The sequence below is a fragment of the Rhamphochromis longiceps genome, linkage group LG18 (assembly GCF_057381845.1).
Source record: "Rhamphochromis longiceps isolate RC_006_pf linkage group LG18, R_longiceps_female_GT1.1, whole genome shotgun sequence".
In the NCBI taxonomy this organism is placed as follows: domain Eukaryota; kingdom Metazoa; phylum Chordata; class Actinopteri; order Cichliformes; family Cichlidae; genus Rhamphochromis; species Rhamphochromis longiceps.
The window spans coordinates 26,126,841-26,149,508 of NC_140574.1; the positions used below are offsets into that span (position 1 = coordinate 26,126,841).

The 22,668-nt window shown below is 39.8% G+C and overlaps 1 protein-coding gene across 1 annotated transcript; it reads right to left on the reverse strand.

Annotated features, from left to right (window-relative positions):
• Positions 1–4,746: 4,746 nt before the first annotated feature.
• rgs18 (regulator of G protein signaling 18) lies at positions 4,747–9,424 on the reverse strand. The gene is made up of 5 exons (XM_085389821.1): positions 9,223–9,424; positions 8,627–8,731; positions 8,345–8,406; positions 7,674–7,840; positions 4,747–6,349 (listed from the first exon to the last, which is right to left on the reverse strand). Exons 1-5 carry the CDS (start codon positions 9,342–9,344, stop codon positions 6,095–6,097), a joined length of 711 nt encoding a protein of 236 aa, XP_085245947.1. The 5' UTR covers positions 9,345–9,424; the 3' UTR covers positions 4,747–6,094.
• Positions 9,425–22,668: the final 13,244 nt, after the last annotated feature.

Consider the following 22,668-nt stretch of genomic DNA (forward strand, 5'->3'; position numbering starts at 1 on the left):
GCTGTATGAATGTATTTTGCTGTGTGTTCAAACCCATCAACCCCAGGGCGGTCATTCTCACTTTCTAATGCATCAAAGAACAGCATGACGGACCAGGAGCTATATATGGAGGAGTCCTCTTCTCATTTGACTTTGTTGCTTGCATACAAGTCATACATATAGATGTCATCATAAGTATTTCTAGAATGCTTTAGCCTGCTGACCTTGTTGACCACTGGCTCAAATGTGATGGGCCGAAACAAACCAAGAATGTAAATGACAAGGTGATCACACAGGTGATGGAAAACACCCAGGCTGCCCTTATTTGCATGTGTGTAGACACACCAGGTTAAGGAATTTGTTTTTCAAAAGAGCCCATGGCCTGAAAGACGTGTGGACTATACTGAGGTGTGCTCTCGTTGCGCATTCACTGCATCCAGGATGTTTTTTCTAGTTCTGAAAAGTTAAGAGAATCCAAGAATAAAAGGGCTCAACGCAAGCCTAAAAAGGCTCTTTTAGTAAAAGAGAACGCATTTGTTACAATATGCTAAAAAAAACACCCTCTTGTGTTGATGAGATTTTTTAAAAAGTTGGCCACTTGTGCTGAAAAGCCATTTCAATTGCCGTGAGCTACAGTGATTTAGTTACTGATAAATAATTACCAGACACAGAAAGGATAAAAAAAAAAAAAAGGTCCAAAATGCGGCCAGAAATAACGCTGTGGAGAAGTCTTCAAATGTTTTTCTTTTTTATTACAAAGAACAATTCCTTTGTTGAAATTGTATTTTATTAATTAAGTCAAAAAGCAAAATGTGAGATGTTTTAAAACTCCTTACATGCTGCAAAGAAAACATATCAAAGAAGGAAGGAGCGAAGCAAGGAAACAGTTAAAAAAAAGGCTGACGTATTACATTGCAGTATTTACATGTAACTAAGGAAGTAAGTAAATTATATTCATTGAGCAGTTTCCAAGACATAAATCACAAAATGCTGTATGTCAGAAAAAAAACACCAGGACATCAAAAGGAAAAAAAAAAAAACAACTGAAATAAGACAGAAACAAAGTAAAAAGCTACAAAAATGCTGGTTTAACAAGACAAGTTTTCACATTCACGAGTCCTTAGAGCTGCGAAGACTTCATTACTTTAGCTTTTAGTCTGGATTTTGAGATGATAACAAGCACAGGCTGCAAGACCCTAACCCTGTGAAGCAGGCAGGTGATTACCATACAGAGCCCCGAAGGTGAAAACCAGGATTTTAAATTGGAATATTCATATGTTATAAGTATGGACCACACAAAAATTGCAATTATATTTAACAAAACAAATCTTTTTTCAAAACAGAGATACAGATACTAGAACAGATGGAGGAAAACATGCAAACTGAAGCAATGGGACGAAGAGTTAGATTGGTACCATCCTTTAGGAAAACAGGTACATTTCATCCTGAGCCAGTGGAACTGTGGACTATTCATTTCTGCAGTAAAACTCTTTGAGAAATGGTATCCATTAAAACATGAAAAGTCTTTTTAAATTGAAGTTTATATTTGAAAAGGAAAATGCAGTGGTGCAATAGAGAAGTTCTCTGTCTAATTTTTACATAAATAACTTAATAAAATAAAGACATTTTTCCACTCCGTGTTAGAATATAACCATAATCACTAAAATATCATAAAACAAAACATAATAAAATCTAAATCCAAAGTTATAAATCTAATATATCACCATGTAAATACAAAGGTGCTGTTTGACAGCAGCATTAACCCAGAGGATAGATGACTGAATAAAAGGCATCGACGGGAAAGAAATTCAATGTGCCCTATGTTATTGTTAAGATATTAATAGGTACTAATGGGTAGTTCATCAATAATGCAATACTGACTAGCTCACCAGCTCGCCGTTTTATTAAGCACACCTATTCAGCTGCTCGTTAACATAGACTTAAAAGGTGATGCTAGGCTGGTGTGAATGCTTCGGGAACTGTTAATTTACTGAGATTTTCCTACTTAACCATCTCTAGGGTTTATAGAAAATGAGAAAATAGCCAGTGTGGAGTAGTTCTTTCTGTGAAAATGACTTGCTGATGTCAGATGTCAGAGGAGAATGACCAGACTGCTTCGAGCTGATAGAAAGGCAACATTAATCCCAGTGACCACTGGCTACAATGAAGATATGCAGAAGAGCAGATGGACTACAGCAGCAAAAGACCGCAACAGGTACCACTGCTGTCAACTAAGAACAGGAAACAGAGGCTATAGTTTGGATAGATGGACAACAGGAGACTGGAAAACTGTTGCTGGTCCAGTGAGTCTTTCATTCAGATGGTAGGATCAGAATTTAACATAAATTACATGAGAGCATGGATCCATCCTGCTTTGTATCAGCGGTTGAGGGTGATGAAGGAGATCTTAGCACACTCTGGGTCCCTTAGTACCATCTGAGCATCTTTTAAACATCACAGAGTACCATTGCTGACCACATCCATCACCTTGTTGAATCTCCGTCACAAAGAAGTAAGCCAGTTCCAAAAGCAAAAGGGGGCCTGACCCACCAGTAGTAATGTGTACCTAATAAATTGGCCTAGAATGTATGCAGCGTCTCACTACTCCCACAGCAAGTAGAGATGCAGTTTTTTCACCATACACATGGGGGCACTCTAGTTGTCCTATCTTTACATTTGTGTCAACCATCCTGTATAATTACTGACGGCTCTGATTCAGCCTGTCTCCCTTTGTTGTGCGCTCCGCTTGCTTTATTCATTTGAACTCGAACGGGGGGTTTGTCTGTTCTCCTCAAGACTGTGGGGTAGAGATTGGTGCAGAGCGAAGATGCGATCAGCACTTGATTTAAATGAGATTTCGAACTCTTGAAGGTGATGACTTTTGACTTACATGATATTAAAAGACAGCAGCAGGCTTTCTGCCTTTCTTTCTTGCTCATGTACCTTCAAATGTAACTGTTCTATAAACAACAGTAAAAATCTTGACAGAGCATCGACTTGTCCTTGGTGAAACATGTTATGTATTTTTCTTTTATTAATTGTTAAATGTTACATTCCCACTTATACGTACAGTTGCTACTTATTTCAGCCTGCTCCTATAGATCTTATGCAACTGACATGTTTTTTGACAACGTGTGTTTCAATGTTTCATTTTGCCTTCAGTCTGACATTATTCCTAAAAACGATTTAGGCTACTTCCTCCAGAAACCTGCCCCCAGTCCACTGATAAACATGGAGCCACTTTAAGAATCAGCAGTGCTGATTTTTCCCAGCATAAATGGGTGCCTCGCTGCTTCTGTTACTTCAGTGGAGGTTTAATACAAAATACAAACTCTCACCTCAAGATTTTTAAACTCGACATGGCCCTCTGTTTGCAGTGAAATATACTGAAGTGTGTCAATATCTTTGCAGGTCAACCACATCAAGTGCAAATGGATTTCTAACGGGGGAAGATTTCGCAACTCAATATGTGAGCCTGGGTGTCAGCAAATCTCTTGCTAAATTTGAGCCACACAGGCTCCGGAGACGGGACAAACTTGTTCTCAAAAAGGAGACAAGAGCCCGGCAGGTACATAAACTGCTGACGCTCTTCGGTCTACATTGAGTAATCTTTTAAAACAAAAACATACTGGAGAAAGTGTCTGTAAAATCCACTGTTAGCCACCTTATAACACATCTTTTTCATTTTAAACTCCTCTTAGACTGGTATTCATTGTGTTTTACAAGCCTCATATCTCCAGGCAAACTGCTTTCTTACTCTTTTGTTTCCCTTCAGCAGTTCCACAATACATCTTTAACTTGTGGGTGACTTTAGAGGCTTTTTAGCATAGACAGAGCTTCGAATTTAAATGCCAATGGGGAAAGAAACACGGAATCTGCCAGCAAAGTCTTAGCGGGCAACTAATCTTATGCTGTGATGTATTTGGGAGGGCAGCAGAGCTACTACCTTTGTTAAAAGACCATTACAATAAATCCCACACCCCACACTCCTTCTTTGACTATTGGTATGAGAAGACAGCAGGAACTGCAGTGTATGCATGCTGCTGCTGCTGCCATCTAGATGGATGCATAATTAATGGGAAATGTGAGGTATTCTGCACAGGTTTTATAGAGTGACAGGTACTTGGGCTGAGATTGACTTTATCCCTTTAAAGCATTCTTGAATCCTTGACATCTGTGTTAATGAGCTAAACCAGCACTATGTGTGTATGTACCGCTTTAAGTACTTAGATGTAGTCTGTCTAATAATAATAATAATGGATACTTTATTGATCCCCATGGGGAAATTACTTGTTTTTCTCTGCATTTGACCCATTCACTCAGTGAAGCAGTGGGCAGCCCACTAAGCAGGTGCCCGGGGAGCAGTGTGTAGGGACGGTACCTTGCTCAGGGGTACCTCAGGGTAGCCGTTAAGTGGATTCGAACCGCCGACCTTCCGATCATGGGGCGACCACTTTACCTACTGAGCTATCCCTGCCCCTGCATGCATATTCAAGAGTTCAGGGGCAACAATTCTGAATTAATACACATTTGTCTTTACAAGAAGTATAGCTTGTGCATACATATACAGTAACATGAATAATTTCGTGCTAGAGTGGTGGGACCTGATACGGACTGTTAATTTTTCAGTGATTTGGAATAGGGAGCTACACAAGATCACAATTTCCCCCACTAGTGTAATATGCACACGCTACAGCTCGATTTTTCACATTTAGATGCGGTCATTCAGAGTAATTAATGCCACTGAAGGCCTCATTAAAAGTGCTTTATAAGAAAGTGTTTATTTGAGTTACTCCACATCATTTACAGCAAGTCAACACGTATGATGACATATGAATAATACATAAATTATTAGGTGGTAGCAAACGGAAAAAAAGGCAATCATAATTTATAATATTAGTATTCAAATAGCACAGATACATTTTCTTGGTGTGAAAAAAATGAGTCTTTGATTAACAGCAGAAATAAGAGATCTGTAAAAAAACAAAAGGTTTCTGTACTTTTGCAGCAGGCTGTCACTGCAAGTTAGTATTGAGACAGGTGGGCAGTGCGATAGAAGGATAAATTCATGAATTCCTTTTAATGAGACACATTCAAATTGGCTCGTATGCTGCATTGACTGCATTAATGGTGTTTTAAGGTGCTGTTGTTGGATCGGAAAACAAACCAAATGAAGTATACCCAGTCTGAAGTCACGAGGGCTGCCTCAGTGTGGCTGCCTGTACGGCTGGCTGGATACTGTCAGTGGGGAGGAGGCGTCTCATCTGAGATTCTGTCTCCAGCTAGCTATCACATTGTCATTCAAGTTTTGTGAGATTTAAAAAAAATATATCTAAAAATCATCAATAAAGATTGAATCCACAAGTAAAGCGCCTCTGAGGAAAAGAATGGATAATAGATCAATCCACAGATGCTGCGGAGTAACCTGGTTTCATACAATGGCCACTGAGAATATTCAATTCTGATTGACCAGGGGGCGTCCATTATTTTCAGATAACCACATGGCTGTGACGTAACCTTTGAGATTATTCTTGTAGCTGAAGGTTAATCCTGTGAACTCTCCTATCTGCATGACATAAAGCTACCGCCCGCAGCCCGTTAGCGTATCCCATCACAAAGACTCAGAATGAAGTGAAACTTCTTTAAATACTATCTTTTTTTCTCTCCACAGAATGAACTGTTAACATATAAAGCTTAAAGCTTTCAAAATTAGCTTTAGAGGAACTGCGCTTGAATTTTGTGACTCTGAAACAGAGCTTCTGTGCCTATAATCTCCTGTTAACGGCCTTTATGCTAAGCTAAACTAGCCAGCTTCTAGCTGTAGCCACGCATTTACCGCACACGCGTTTAAGATTTGTAGCAGTCTGTGCATTCAAGAAAGCAAACAAATGTACTTCCCAAAATGTTATTCAGATTACTATTGCTGGCATGCTGTCACAGTGCTGTGCATGTGGAGTAATCCACTGTGGCAACGGTGGTTATAAAAAAATAATGCACTCTGCAGAAGCAAACCTGTGGAAAATAATAAACTTCCGCACCACACTTTATATTTCAGCAGTTGTGCTGCAATATAATAATTAATCCATCGCACAGAGTGAGCTACTGCTCCTCCAAGCTACCAGGCTGAGGGTTCGGTCGTGGCCTCCCCTCTGTCGTTGAATACACAGGAGCGTGACCTTCTGCGAAACATGGTGGCTCCGGGCCCTTTCCTCCTGGTGAGTCGCAGATAAATGTCAGATTGCAGGAACCTGGGGTAGGAGTCCTTTTTCATCAGGCTGTAGACTTTTATCTGAGCTGCTTCAAAACAGCTCGTTGTGGGCTTTGCCATGTTGTTCTGGATGGCCGTCTTGGTGTGATAGTCAATGTTGATCTGAATGAAAAATAGGGACACATGTTAACTCTACACTTGCCCACGTACATTTCAACCCGAGTTTGGGATTTTTGCGTAGGTTTGCAGCAGGGGCAGACAGTGGGTTAGACAAAGGCCTGAGTAGATATGCAAGTTACTGATAAGAGAGGGGAAACCCCGAAACCCGCAGTGAGCGCTGCGTGGAGTCGTTTACAACAATGGAGAAACTCCACATCTCGATGTTTCAGAAGGTTACACACACACGCGACACCAAATAAAAGTCAATTTCAGAATGTCAAGATGCTCTTCTTAAGAGAAAATAATTCTGCTGTGCCTGCTTTTGAGGATCTTTTAAAAAAGGTTAAGAATGTCAAACCTCACCTTGACATTAATGGATCGCTTTCCAAAGCCAAAATGTGAGTTATTCATAACTGCGCTCAGAGCGTGAGTTTTCTTTCCCCGTGCGTGTTTTTGTTGACACTATATTTCAACTCTAGATAATCTGAGTTTAAACAGTCACTGACACACATCAGTTTCTTAGATATCATCACAGATAGAGGTTAATTTTCTGCCTCCTACTCTCGTGACTGGCTTTTTAATGTTTAATTACTGGCGGCAAAACCATATTTATGCCCTTTATAGACTGAAATATTCTTAAGATACTTTCCTTTGAAAAACTACCAGCAGCTTTCAAAATAAATATGCATGCGTGTGAAACTACGCTATCGTCTACCATCAGTATTGAAGGTTGCATTCATTTACATTTGTTTCTCCCTTCAAATCGCTCGAGCTGTGTACTTGTGTGCAATAATGCCACTGCAGCGCTGCTCTGAAAACCCTCTTTCAGATTTACATATGCACTCATCTTAGACTGAAAGTGTGTGGGAGATGCTCTCTCCACTCTTGCAGAGGAATGTGAAAACCTCAAACCAGACGCAGAACTCTTTAACGGTCAAATATGCTATGGGCCCTGAAAGCATATCAGATGGTGGTCGCATCATCTTTGCAAAGTGAGTGGAAACCTTTTAAACCACAACTGTCTCGCACAGAAATAACTCAACCTGCTTTGCAGCCGTGTACATGACCTCGACGAGCTGCTGCTCCTAATGATTGTTCGCAAAGGTCAAGTTGCTGCGGGCTCCTGTCTACACAGCACTTTAGAATTCGCCTACTGTTATTTTTTTATTACGATAATATAAATATTTCAAGTTGTCAACAGCCCTCACTGACAAATAAGCCAAGAAAAACGGTAAACTGCACTCCAGGGGGGGTTAAGCTTTTGAAGCCCAGCTTAGCAACACAACATCCATGCCGTTTGTGATGTAAAAAAAGGCATATGTCATACCTCTTTAGGGGCATCGGATTCAATAAAAATTGTATAAATATATTTGGCTTTGGACAGCAGCTTTGTCTCAGAATCAGTGGTCTTGTATTCTTCACAGGCCAACCAGAACTCAATGTTTTCTTCACTGAACTCTGTCCTGAGGAACTGAGAGAAGGTTTCCACCCCATCTGATGTAAAGAAACAGAAACAGAGAAACAGAGAAACACTGTTAGTCACGCTCTTGTAACTACAGCTGTTTAAGGACATGTAGCTTCCACATTTCAGTGTGTTGTGGAAACCTGCCAAAACTTCATAATCTATGAGTCTCAGCTCTATAGTCAGTTTAACTATCCCGAAACAGCTTAACCATAATATGTGTGAGTGTGCTCAAAAGTGTGGATGTTATTACATGGATCTGTTAACCGTGCCAAAACGACAGCAGGTCACAGTGTTTCTGTGCGGCATCTGTGACGAGGGGAGGAAGTTGCACAGTTTCTGTATTACTATCTGTGTTAACAAACATTAAAAGATGTAGTGAAACTCTCACAGCACTCCCCATTAACTATTTAGCGCTTCGAACACTGTGTTACAGTTTACAATTCAAATGAAGCAAAGCGTTTGACAGCACAAGAAACGGTTTTAGACGGCAATTCGACACAACATTTTTGAAAAGTTTCAGGCATTAATCTGACCTGAGTGCTTTAGTAGTTCTTCAAAGGAGTCGCTCCATTGCAAAGCTGCCTCCGTTGAGATGCTGTGAAACAAATCAGAGATGCGGTCAGCTCTCCTCTAATGATGCAGCAAAAAAAAAAAAATGTCTTGGATTCTCACAGAGACGTACTAGATGTCATTTATCTGTGAGTGTGTAATGAGTCATGGAGGGTACAGAAATCTGAGGTTAAAAAGGGATAACGCTTGTGCAAAATACCACGGCCTGCATGAGAAGTTAATGGATTTTTTTTTTTCTTTCTCACTTGCTGGGTGTCGTAGCTGTCTTTTTACTGGGACTGACGTTTTCGTGAGAGCCTGACTTGGTGAGAAAAAGGCTAAGCCGACTCTTCCTCTCTTTCTCTTTCTGCCTGCAAACAAGGGAGAACAAATATAAAAGACCAGAAGGTGCACTTACAATTGCAGCAAACTTTTCTCCTTAAAGGCACACTTTCTGAAGTGGCTTTCATGGCACAATATGAATTGCACAACAGCTCTGCAGCATAGTACAGATTGCAAGTTCAGTCACATAAGCTGACGTGTTTTTTAAGAAAAGCGTGGAGACCCTTATGAGGGAAGACGGCAGCTTTTAAGTTCAACAGCCTTATATGGTGTCAGCTATAGCAGCTTTGAGCAGCACAGAAAAGGCAAATCTACAAGGTACGGAGACATGTCGTGAATATTACAGATTAAAATATTTCTTCTTTGTACAAAAACGCTTGCTGAATCTATTTCTGGTTGATTAAAGTTGTACTGCTCCAATTTCTTGTAATAGCTGTTAGAAATTGCTAAAGCCCCCTGAAAATATTCAACTTCAGAAAACAGGTAAACATTTAAAAATGACGGAAAATCACACACCAACCTGCTACTGTCGTCCTTCATCTTTGGTGTCTGTAAGCCTACTGGACCAAACATTTTGAAATATGCTTCCTCCTTTGGGGGCATGTAGCTGAATTGAGGAAATAGAAGAAGAAGCGTCTCCATGCTGTCTGTGGCGTGCAAAGCAGCAGGCCACAAATAACTCTCTGAAAAATGTTTAACCCATCACTCGTTGAACCACCTCGTCTTTTATAAACGGCGCTCGCGTTTCATTTCCCATGCTCGCTCTACTTCCTGTAACGGTATAACAGCTTACTGCCATCAGCTTGATCTGTGATATAGAAAACCCCTCTGGGTTCAACATCCTGCTGTAACTATTTACTAGGAAACTTGAAAAAGACACCTGTGATTATGTTCATTACGTTCACTTGTATCATTCATTAGTTCTGTTTGTTTTGACTTGAGGTGATATTTTTGTCTTGATTTTTTGTAACAATCGTTTTCACACTGTGACGCGTTGCACTTAAGCAATTTGGACCCAATATTTAAGAAAAACTCTGATGTTGTCCGAATATCAATATCAATTTGAATATCTGTGTTTATACTGTCTCGTGTTTGATTACGTGTTCGACATTGCATGAATAATATCAACCTTGAACACATAGAAAACGTTTAAGAGTGTGAATTATAAAAGAGGTCACTTGTTCTGTGATTCCACTTGTACCGCCAGCAAGGCCAGACACTGCAGTGCTGGAAAGAATACAATGTAATGAATAATAAAATGCGTATGTGTTTCTTTAGTTTGAACAGAAGTTGAAAGGAAAGAACAAGGTCCTAATTAAACGTAATTGGAAAATGAACAAGCCTTCTGAAGTTGTCAGTCAATAACAGGTTCAGAGCTGATAAATCCTCTAACCTTATCTCCCACCCATCGTGGGCCCCTCTAAGTAGCTGTCTGAGGGTCTAAACTGCAGCTACTTGATCGGCAAGGCTGTACAAAGATATCAAAGCGCTTCCAGCTTCCAAATGTCAATTACAGCTGACAGTTAGCGGGAACTGTGGACCCCGGACAAGTTCTGATAGACCACAAAATTTGCAGATGTAAACTGCACATCTGTCGAGCAGAAAAGTAGACTCAGCTCCTCCTGCACAAGTGACGCGATAAATCTTCTCAAGAGCCTCTACAACCCAGAATTTACTGATACCACCGGCAACAGTGACACCCCAAAGTCATGACTACTCACTACACATCAGTCACAGGGGCCGGCCGTGATCATGCTTTTGGCTTTGTTTTCCTTCTGGTGTGATGAAAATCACATGTCTGTGATGACTTTGTCAGCATTTCGCAGAAACCACAGCAGCAAATTGGCAAAAGTGGCATTGTTTACATCCTGTTGATCTCCCCCATATTCTGTGTTCAGCCTTTCTGCTAGCAGCTCTGTGGTGGGTGCAAACCCCCTAACATGTTTCAGCATTGGTGGTGTAGGTTGACCAAAGCGGTAGCCAAATTTCAGTCGCTAGCCACCGGTTAGCTCTGCCCCTGCATAAAGTTGCAATAAAGGCACATTCAACCTTGATACTTGGTTTGTAGTTAAGGTTTAACTATCCAGCCTAGAAAGAAATCAAAGGAACGCAATGGTAAACACAGTCTATTTGTAAAACCCTTGAAACTTGCACCAAGCTATATCAAAACCTTTTTCTATTCTCACATTAAAAAAACAACAACCCCAAAACAACTAAAACAACAACAGAAAACCTGTTGAATGAAAGACACAATTTCTGGAAATGCATATGAGTCCTATAAATAGAACCTGCAGCATCCTTTCTCTTCAGGTAACAGCAGCCTGCACAATCACTGAAACCAAATTAAATAGCTGTCATTTAGCTTCTCTGTATGCATTTGCCTCTTGTCAACATACCAGATGAGAGAACCAACAAAATCAATACACACACTGAGCCAAGAAGATTCTGCTGCCAGCTGGAGACAAAAGATTAGAACTGTTTCATTTGATCATTTTGAAATAATATTCCTATTTACAGTTGTAATTATGTAACTGGTTCACCGGAGTATTGTAGCAGTTATTTCATGCAGTGATCTGTTAATAAACAGGGGGAAGACTGCGCTTCTGTATTTCTTGTCAGAGAAGAAGTGTTTAAAGTATCACCGAACTAAACAAATAACATTATCGGCTCACAGCGGCGAAACTGATATGAAACCACGTGATGTCTGGTTGAGGTATATTTGGCAAAATTCATACGTACACCCAACACCGCAAGAGTCTCCCCCCACCTGTTGTTTTTGTGCTGCAGTGCAAACATACAGAGCTGTGCATGTGTGGACAATGATGATATGCAAATTGACATTTAAGAGTGCATTTTGGATGCTTGGTAAAAAGGGAAGCGATTGAACCGAAACTGCAAAGTGCTGACATGGGTGAGGGGGGAAGAAGGGGTGTTGTTACTTCCTGCCTGAAAGCGCCTTTTCACGTCAAGTTCAGTCTGTACTTTGTGTCTCTACATTGGCTGAAAACAAAGCGAAGTCAGACAACAAAATGAATCAACAGACGTGTCAGAGTATAACGGACTTCAGTGAATCAGCAGGAACCCCCTTACAGACCGCAAACAAGCACAACAAACACAACAATGGTGCTAAGGCTTGAAAATTATTTTCAACATTCTCGTCATGCTCCTATTTTCATAACAATATGCCTCACTGGAATTGCTTTTATCCAAAAATAGGGCATGCAAGAATGAGGAAAAGAGACATTTGGGTGCTCATTGGAGAGGAGAGGCCAGGCCTTGATCTTTTCTACAAGGGTACAATATGTCAATCCAGGACAGATGACTGAAGACTTTCCACTTCTTTTCATCATCTACCATATAAAACATTCTGTTTAATGACATCAGTTTTGAATCATTATTCTTCTTTCCCATTTGTGATATCAGAATTGTGCTAGCCACTCATTATTTCATTAATCATTCACAAAAAGATAAGAGCCAAGTTTCATTTTATGGAATTCAAAACTCATATTTCACCAGCACAGAGCTCAACATGTCATAATCTGAAAAGCACGCACACTAGAGGTTTAAATACTTGGCCCTGAGATAAAACTGTGACAAAATGCCTCTAGCAGGTTAAAAATACTAGATTCATTTACATCAAAGGAATTTTTAGCTCCAATTGTTATTAGCTGTTAGCTAGCTAATGTTGCAAGCTACATTAGCTACACTGCTAACCACATTCCTATTTGCAGCTTAAAAAATAATTTTAAAAAAAGGAAAAAACAAAACAATAATGCAAACAAAAATGAATTCTACATTTTGAATGAGGACTTTTTTAATCGGGTGGAGAACATAAACATCGGCATAACTTTGTGCTGAACATTGGGGGGGTCAAGATCTCTGTCTAAATAAATAAATTCCTAGATGATTAAACATGCAACTATTTTGCTGGTAATACCTGAAATGAGTTAAGAGAATCTACAGCCTATTTATGCAAGATAATTCATAATTTTATTGGGTTGGGGGGTTATATTCGTTGGGTCTGATTATGGGAGGGGTAATAACCCCCCTAACCCCCCTGGAAATTATGCCCCTGAATATAAAGGAAGAGGGGTGACTGATTAGTAATTAAAAAAAGAATTTACTACATAAAAGCCAGACTAGGCACAAAAACAAGTACAAACAAGTTCTAAAATACTCTAACACTTCCCACTCTGACGTGCCATGCAGAAGAACGACTGAAACCGAGTTCCACCTGTCTGCCAGTCGTTCTTTTACCGTTCTTGTTGCACTTCACAAGGACCCGATTGCTTCTGGCTATCTGCCTGCAGTGCTTGAGTATTTTATAAAACAGACAAACAGCATGGTTTGCTCACAGGAGCTCTAAGTAATATTTGCAGCCATATATTTCTGTTGGTTTCTCTGCTTTGCTGTGTCTCCCTGCATTTTTATAGCAGGTCATTGAGTAGGTATAGATCGTTGTCTTAACTGGAGAGATATGGATCGGAAGTTAACACTAAACTTTCAAAATAAAAACATGCAAATAAAAAGTAAATAAAAATATGTAAACTATAGAATAATAAAAGTTTTCTGCACCATGTAAAACACACAGGGTAAAATACTAAAGTTACTTCCACCTTGTTGGCTGTTGGTAAATGTGCATAGACCATATAACAGATGGAGGTAGCTACTGTGATGCCACATGCTTGTTTTTGTAGTTCTGATATGAAGATGAGCGATTTTGCCATCTCTGCCTTTGTTGCAAAAACGGTAACCGATGTGACAAGTAGAGGCCGGTCTGACTGTAAAACCGCTCAGTTATTGGCCAGTGGCTTGTGACTGAATAGGTTGTTAGCCAATGAGCGAGTGGCTAATGTCACAAATCATAAACAAAAAAGTGCCTGAGCCCATAAACTCATCAGGAAAGTGTTTACAGTGATCAAGCTAGAGAGCTGTTTTGTAGACTTCTTTATAATCCAGTCTTTTTGCTGGTCTTCAGACAGAATGCAGGTTTGAGGCCAGCTTTATTTTTCCGAAGCTATCTCAATCTTTGTAGCATCTGTAATATTGTATCCCACCGCACAGCAGCTTTCAGCCATTTCATTGTTAGCAGACAAGGAAGCACCTTTACATTAGCTATACAAAATCACTAGAGAACCATGAGTTTAATTTGCCCTCTGGTGTTGGCGGCCCTGGTTACACCAAACAGAGTAGATTTTTTGAATGAGATTATGAATGATTATGTAGAAATTTTAAGCTAAAGACATTTAGGCTGAGAACAAATGCAGCCTTGTTGATACTGAGCAATATTGAGCACCTCACAATCTGATTTATATCTGATAATAACTAAGGAAAGCGTAGTTAGTTGCATATATTTTCCTTGCCGATACCACAATCTTTCCTTGTGCTTAAACCTTTTTGTACTTCCAGATATGGAACAAAAGTGCAGAATGTGCATTATTCCACTATTAAAGCTTTTGTTCAACAATGTATTTAAATGAGACAGATTTCCCCCTTTTCCTCATAAATGAAGTCTGCTGCTACACTCACTGGCCAAATCCTCCTATAGGCATTAAGTCTACAATTCCCCTAGCAGGAAAGTCATCATCAGCTTCCCCCTTCACACAGGGAGCACCTAGATCCAGGCTTAGATCCAGTTCAATAATTGTACATATGGTACATTCACATGGTAACTTATTTTACACATCAGGTGACCCACATGTAAAGGTGGTGTTACATTTGATTACATAAAAATGAAAGAGCTTTCTTTTTCTTTTTTGTCTGTCGCTCTTACATGTTTATATAGATGAAAGGCTTAAGAAGACCATTAACACCTCACTCTAATATAACTATTAAATAACCATCTCAGTAACAGTGTCTGAAGTAAAGATAACAAGCATAATGCAAGTAGGCTTTATGATATATTAAAAAAATGCATCAGATAGGCTGTACAGATGTACCTAATAAAAACATACACGTCTTCTTTCCTATGTGGGTCACTAACGACTAAGTTAGCGGGTTCCCTTGGTTACTGTGTGGGTTAAACATGAGCCGGCCTGCAGCTGAATCTAAATTGTAAATCAGTCATTATTTGCAATTCCCCGCCACTCCCATCCAGTATGTTATTTAATACCGATTACTGAGTAATAGTCAGCCTTCTTATGGTTGGCGCCTGTGTGCGGTGTGGAACAAGAGCATTTGCCCACCACTGCAGAAAACTGAATCCAATACGCAGCTGAGGTGCTGTTCAGCTTTGCGCTTGCAGTTGTGCAGATGGCTTTGCTGCACTAATCACTCCTGCTGGGTGGCAGGGTTGCTTGTGCAGTGAATGCAGAACAAAGAGTCACAGGTTATATATATATAACCTGACGGGCAAAACTGAACCTGTCTTGTCTCACGAGTTTAATTAAATTCACACAGACGTGGTCCATGCGACCCACTTGATAGTGCCTCTGGAACCAACTTGTCCAGGCCATTAGCCACTTTACAGATGGGACAATTCACATGAACATGTTAGTTTCAGTTGCTGGATCTAATAAGGCGCCTCAGGGGTCTTATTTAAATATACAGTGTCCTCCAAAGTACAGACATGTGACATATTAAAGTAAAGGTTTGAACTCTTTCCTCTTACAGTTGGGGTCAAAGGTTCAAGATTTATAAAATAATGGGCTGCACGTTCATATGTCACATTATTCAGTTAATTCACTATTACAGAATGCTGTTTATATTTTTTAGCTTTACAGCTTGTGTATGAGCAGATTGTAGGGATCCTTATCAACTCATAAATGCTTTTTAGTCTAAATAATAAGATCAGTTGTGCGCTCAGATTTTGTTGATCTGTTTTTATCTGCTCTAAGTCGCTGTGATATAGACTCACAGGATAAAGTCACGCTGTCCATTTTAAAACACTTTCATAAGTCTGCGCAGTTCACAGCTTTATGAAGGCGTGGGATCTCCCTTATTAGACTTTACAAGAACGTTGTGAGTTTCCGGGAAATTAGCTGCAAAGGCAACAGAGGCCGTACACAGGAACAGCGCTCTGATCTGGTGACATAATTTTCCTGTAGTGAGTCATACAGGTGCGCTCTTCACAGATGAAAGGCGTACTGCGTTTCAGCGCAAATCACTGGCTTGCCTCGGTAAGTAAAAGGGGAATGTACAGAAGTGAGAAAAAAGTTTGACACTACGTAGCTTAACATGAAGCGGCTGTGGTCAGGGAAATTTCTCAGCATGAAATTCAGAATGTTTGCCTGAAACAGCATCTAAATGAGGATTTTACCTGGTAATGTTTTCGCTTTTTTTCTTAAACATTACTGTAAGTCTTTCATAAAATTAATTTGAACCAGCTTGGAAGTTTTACATCATGACTTCATCACCATTTTGCTGACTTTTAAGTAATATGAAGCTATAACCCTCACGTGATTAAAAGCACTTGTGTCTGTGTCTGTATGATCAGATCATGTTCAGTAAAGTTATTTTTCAAACAAAAGGAAATAATTACTATGTTACCCAAAGTCAGTCTTTTAAAAAAATGTACACCCACCTATCTGTTGGCCACTGGACGGGCATCTGTTTACCTGCTAGCCAACACAGGCCATCATCTTGCATCCAGTTTGCACATGAGCGCAACATAAAGAGCTTTGACTGTCAAAGCAGACTCAGTGCTGCCTCCCCATGATGTGTTGGGGAATCAAAATAAAACCAGCTGAGCATCATCACAACATGTAAAAGTCTAACATTTTGTTTTATATAAAAAACATAAAATTGCTACACACTTGGTAGATATACTGAAGAAGTTACCGTTTATCACATGACACATAAAAGATGTAATATTCGTGCACCAGGAACTTAGTCAGACGGGGTTTTTCTGCCTGCAGCTGCAAAATGCTAACCTCATCCCGATTATCATACACGCTGCAGGAGTGATTGTTTTTCACATTATATATTCTTTTTCTCTTTTGCCGGTGTGGTGCTTGAAATCAAAATGGATCATCCCACCTACTCTCACCAACAAGTCTCTGCTGAATCCTTCTACCATTTCAAATGACAATCAAATGCAAGTCACTTTCCACCACACTTGCCGCCCCATAAATATTACATCTGTTTTGTTTACGGCAACACATTTTGAAGCCATTAATCTTTTAATGTGATTTTAAATTTAAATACCCCTCCACCCCCCCACCCCAATTCAAGCTGATTTTCTTTGTTAAAAATATTCTGTGGCCATCCTTTTTACTGAGGGCGTTAAATGTATTCCTGCAGTCCAGATACAAGAAACTGTGCCAGCATAGAGCTGAATTAAGGCAATTGTGCTGAATGTAAGATTTTTTTATTTATTTATTTTTTTGCTATGCACTGTTCCTTTGTGCAGACACTCTGAGTGATGCGGTTGTAAAGAGGCCCGGACAGAGTTCTTTATCATAGGTCTATGAGACTTTCAGAGTCTCTCCAGTAATCAGGTCCACATGCCAATAGTGATGGATTCTGCTCTGCAGCTACCCTGCAGACAACACGCACATACAAATCAGAATTTACATGCCCAAGTCTTTCTTGATCAATAAACATTTACTCCTGAGGAGAGTCTCCATCTGCGAGCCTGTCGTCGTAATCAGATCAACCTTTTGTATTGAAAAATGAGAAAATGCATAAATGGGGTGACCTCTCAGTACTTTTGTCACGTACTTTCTGTCAGTGTACGTAAACAGAACAGGGTTTTCTCACCTCAGGATGCCGTGGCGTTAACCTGACTCCAAACTGTTACATAGGGCGCTAATGAAATCAGACCTAAAGCAAATTCTGGCAGGGACACACAAATTACAAGGATGCTGATGACATTGCTCCTAAGAGACAGAGATCATTTTAATCAATTAACTGAGAGCATTTTGCTTCACTGATTAAGCCGGAGAGAGGAGCAACAAATGGCAGGGCTTGCTTTGGTTGGATGAAGAGGATGCCTTCCTATTTCAGCCATGACAGATGCTGGAGCATGCCTGGACACTGCTGGACTACTAAATCCTTGCAGTCAGATGTTTGATATTTCACATGCGACCTCAGCACATCTCCATGGCTAGAAATGTAATACATGTTTGACTGCCTGACGATGAGAGAACAGACTCATGCTGTGACTCAGATTGAAGTTGCGAAGAGTTTTTCTGCTGGACCGTCAGTTTGTGCAGTCCTCTGCCGTCCTACATGTACCATTTGCTTTTTATGTAAAAATAACATATTCATGTGCCTTCCTAGAATGATAATGTAACACCACTAAGTTGGACTGGTTGTAGCCAGATATTTTTTTTTGTATTTGTCTGTCATTTTTTTTTACTTTAGGTATGAATACTAATGCGTTTCAATTTAGCCTCCACAGACAGACACACTTTAGCTGTTTTTAAATGAATGCTAATCTCTCACATATTTAATTCTGATTGAACGTTCCTACTTCTTACCAAATCAGTTTTTTCCTGGCGCTGCTATCTTACTCATGCAGGGGCAAAAAGGAGATAGTGTTTAACGCCTGAAGGCGAGGAGATTTTTAAAAAAATGTTTTTTATTCACTTACTTACCTCTGTGGGAAGGTCAGAGGTCAGAGTCAGCTACAGGCCGCTAGTCCTGGAGCAGGTAGGGATTCGGTGTCAAGCTCAAGGACGTTATGGTAAGAAGGTTTCTTGCCGAGTCTTCTGATGCAAAGGTCAGTAACCTGCTCAATGTGCTACCTCGCAGCCCAATATGTCCTCCAAACAGACAGCATAAATAAAATGCATGAACAGTAATAATACAAAAATTCTTTTGCAAAGTATCTGTGGTAATGTTCATTCCTATAGCAGTTGTTATGTCAGCTGTAAATCAATACAAGGCCTAATTGAACATTATTGCTGTGCAGAAAGCTCTCCTCTGAGTCCCGATCTGTTCTTTGTCACGTTGGAGAATGCGAGTCACATTCATCCCATTCTGCGTTATTGTATCTGTAATTACACATTATCATGTTTTCATTTAGACTATTTATGGTAAAAAAGAAAAGAAAAAGAAAAAAATGAAATGCCACCTGCGTTCTTGCCATCCTCTCTCCCCATGTCTCTGTCAGAAGTATTGTCAGGTCTGAATGTTTCATGACTCATTCGTTCCCTTTCTCCAGTCCTCTCTGCATCTCATCCTGTCTGCAAAAGAACACACAATCTCTAAAAAGTTCTTCCCTCCTGTTCGTCTTTGCATGACGCAAGTCTAATTACGTTGAATTATTTGGCCAATGGTCTGTGAAGCACATTGCGGCCACGATCGGTGCACTACAAACAGACCGTTATCAGTGAAATCCCTCTGCTTGTGAGTGCATGGAGATGGAAGCATAATTAAAATGCAAGGAAACCAGGTCACAGATAAAACTATCCACTGGCCAAAGAGTAGACTCCTACACTGGCACGACTGTGTACTCTGCATTTTCATTTGGAAGCATTTTTTTTCATCCCACATCTCACAGTTAATTTACATCTTTTGGTACTTTAGCTGATATTATTCTCAGGATATTACTTTTACTAAATACAAGAAGTCTTTTTCAGTCATTAAAGGATAGCATTTTATACAGAAACATTACACTGTAGTAAGTAAACATTAGACTGTATAGTACTTGTGTTTAATTGATGATTACATGAATCCTGCATTTGATTTAGTAACAGAAACCATCTGTTTAGAAAAAACCTCACCATCTGTCACTGAAGGAGAGAATTAGTTAAGATGGCTTAACAGCCAACATTGAATTTACAGTCAAACTTTGCAATAAACGACACAAAAACTTGGTGACCAGAGAACGAGGGAGGAGTGAAATACAAATGGGCAGGACGGTTAATTAGTCATTCATCAGCGCTTCCCTAATAACGCCTGACCCGGGACGTTATAGCCGGTAATGATTATTTACTAAGTAACCAGCTGGAGGATATTACATTAGTGAATCATTGGGTAATTATCGGTTCATAATTAACATAAATCGATATCGCTCATCACCTTTTTTTCATGTGTCTCTCCTGATTAAAATGATACAAATGTCATGCTTCACTTTACTTGAGGGGACACAGACACAGAAGGTAATGATGAGTAATTCTGAAATAATGACCGAATTAAAGTATGATGATTCAGGTGGCACAAAAAGAGTAATGGTTGGAATAAATAGTACACATCAGTGTTAATCAGGAATTCTTATGAATTGATTCAGCAGCATGATGCCGTCTAAACAGTGTCCAGGAGATGACCTGACCTGACCGCAGACCTCTCGCCCGCTGAAAACATTCACACATTCAGAAATAAAGGAGAATATTTCCTTAAGAACAGGTGATGCAACACAATGATAGACATGCTTCTGCCCCATCTTTCATAAAATAAGCATATATTTTTCCAAAACAAAAAAAATAGACTGTCAAATGTATCAATTTCAGCCATTATTGTGTTGTTTTTAAGTGACTCTCAATTAAATATAAGACTTTAATGATTTTAACATTACTGCAATTTGTTTTTGTTTAGGCAGCAATGTGACAACTTTTTTTGTTGTTGTGTAAATGGAGCTGTAATTTTTTCCCTAATGATCACTACAGTATTATCTTTTGTTAAACAATGCGCGTATGCTTGAAATTCCTGTATTAGGAGTTATTACTGTTAATGAACGACTCATTAACTATGATGCCATTCCTGTTTGTTGTTAGGGCCCAGGTCTGTGACCCGGCGTTTTGAGTTTATTTTGTATTTTTGTTTTTCTCATGTTAGATTGCATTTATGTTAAGTTTTTGTGTCAATTAGTTAAGGTTTAGTTGAGTGATTTATTCCAGTTTATGTTTCTTTCATGTCTCCGTGTTTATGAGTCTTTTCCTGTCTTCTGTGTTAGTCTGTCTTGTCCTCTATGTTTAATGTTTAGTTATGCCCGTGCTTTCGCCTCCCTTATCTGTTCCCATGTGTCTCTCCTTGTGTTTCTTGTGTCACGTGTGTGTGTTTCCATGTCTATTGTCAAGCTTGTCTTGTCATGTCCATTATGTTTCTTGTTTTATTTTGAAAGCCTTCCATGTTCAGTGTGTTTAGTTTTACTTCCCCTGTCGTGTCATGTTAATTTGTGTCAGCTGTGTTTCCCCAGGTGTTTCCACTTCCCTCATTAACCTTGTGTGTTTAAGTCCTCTGTCTTCCTCTGTTCAGTGTCGGGTTGTCTAGCGTCATGTACTTCAAGTCGCAGGATTATTTTCAAGCTTAGGTTCATATTCATGTTTCTGTTTCAAGCCACAGTTTACATAGTTAATCCTATAGCTTCCCCAGTTCAGCTTATAGTTTAGTTTCGCCATTGCCTTTCTATGTTCCTCTATCAGCCATAATTAAAAGCTCGCTTTTTGTTAAAATCCTGTTCTCTCCTGTTTTCCTGCTCTTGGGTCCGCACCACAAACACACCGGCTATCCTGGCCGTAACACCCTCCTTCTTCAGTCTTGATTTATATGTGGTATATATATGATTTATATATGGCCCAACTAAACATTGTGGTGTACTTATGAAAATTAGTATTACTAGTGTCACCAGGCTGCACCTTTTAGGAGTTAGTCCACAAATGATAAAAGTCATCTTTCTATTACAGTAAACACTATTACTGGAGTTGTGTTGCAGGAGTCATTCAGCTAATGTCTGCTGGCTGCCTGCCCTGAACAGTCATCATCCAATCATCCAATCACTGCTTCAGAGGTGAGTCAAGCCCTTGACTTCTTACATGTCTATGGGGCTGTAGTTCGAGTGATCCCTGACATTTAAATTACACCAATTTCCAGTTCTAGATTCTTATTCTGTGTCTAAAAAAGAATCATTATTCACAGTTAACAAAATCCTTATTGAACTTATACAAAGCCCTGGTGAAGCCCCCTCAGGTCATCAGCTCACCCATTGCCTGAAATAAGCCCTTTTAGTGCCCATCCTCATCATGGCCCCAAACACAACCTGGTGTTTCTGAGTACCTCTTCACCTTTCTCAAAATACACTACATTACCAAATCTGATCCAAACTATGAGAGCATACAGCCCAAACATCCACAGCAATTAATATTACAGAGGCCCATTACCTGCTTATTTTGAGAGCTAATGTTGGATTTAGTCTTTTAATTACATTTAGACAGTATTGATATGATCTCAGTTAATCAGCACACACGAGGGAAATGCACCAAAAAGGTTAAAATTGAGAACTTCTGCTGTCTGGAAATATTGAATATTATCTGATGTGGTGGTGACTGGTAGCTCCCTGTACTGTGGCTTATAATAGCTTTCTCAAATACAAAACAGCTTGAAAACCTGTGTAGAATTATAAATTACAGCTTAGCTAAATACATCTTTTATGCTGTGCTTTCAGTCTATTATATAACATAGTAAGCTATTATATATACTCTGCTGATCAATACAAGACCATATTAATTCCCTTTTTTTAAAATCAAACACATTTAAGGATGGAAAAAACTTCCAGATTGAGAGTCATATGGATCCTGAGATTCTGGCTCGTTGTGAATACTTGCACATATGCTGATCTGAAATTAAGCAGAAAATAAGCAGCCACCATACAATCTACACTCAATGGAGTCAAAGGAGCTTGCAAAGAAAAGCGTCTGGACTTCTTTAAGTTGCTTGAAGACGTTTCACCTCTCATCCGAGAAGCTTCTTCAGTTCTAAGGTCAAATGGGGGAGAGTCCCAGATATAAACCTAGTGGGAGTATCCCCCCACAGAGGGACGAAAGGACCCCCTGATGATCCTCTAATCGCCTGAGCCAAGGTGTGAAACTGGGTGTGGGTCCCAATCAGCCAGAGTTTCGGGTGTGTTCATTGTGAAACCTGGCCCCACCTTATCATGCGAATTCCTGAGGTCAGATGGCCCAGGATGTGAGTGGGCGTTAAGGCGTCTGGGAAGGGATCTCAAAACTGGATTATAGATGGCAGAGAGTTGGTGTCGTAAACCCCGCCTCTGTTCAAAGATGGTCGCTCACAATGAACACACCCG

Bases quoted from the DNA above. Each gene is read 5' to 3' on its own strand.
- rgs18 (XM_085389821.1), bottom strand. From the start codon at position 9,344: ATGGAGACGCTTCTTCTTCTATTTCCTCAATTCAGCTACATGCCCCCA. The intron at 8,407-8,626 runs GTGAGAAAGAAA...TTTGTTTCACAG, and splicing joins ACAGCTACGACACCCAGCAA to CATCTCAACGGAGGCAGCTT. The intron at 7,841-8,344 runs GTCAGATTAATG...TCTTTACATCAG, and splicing joins AGAACTACTAAAGCACTCAG to ATGGGGTGGAAACCTTCTCT.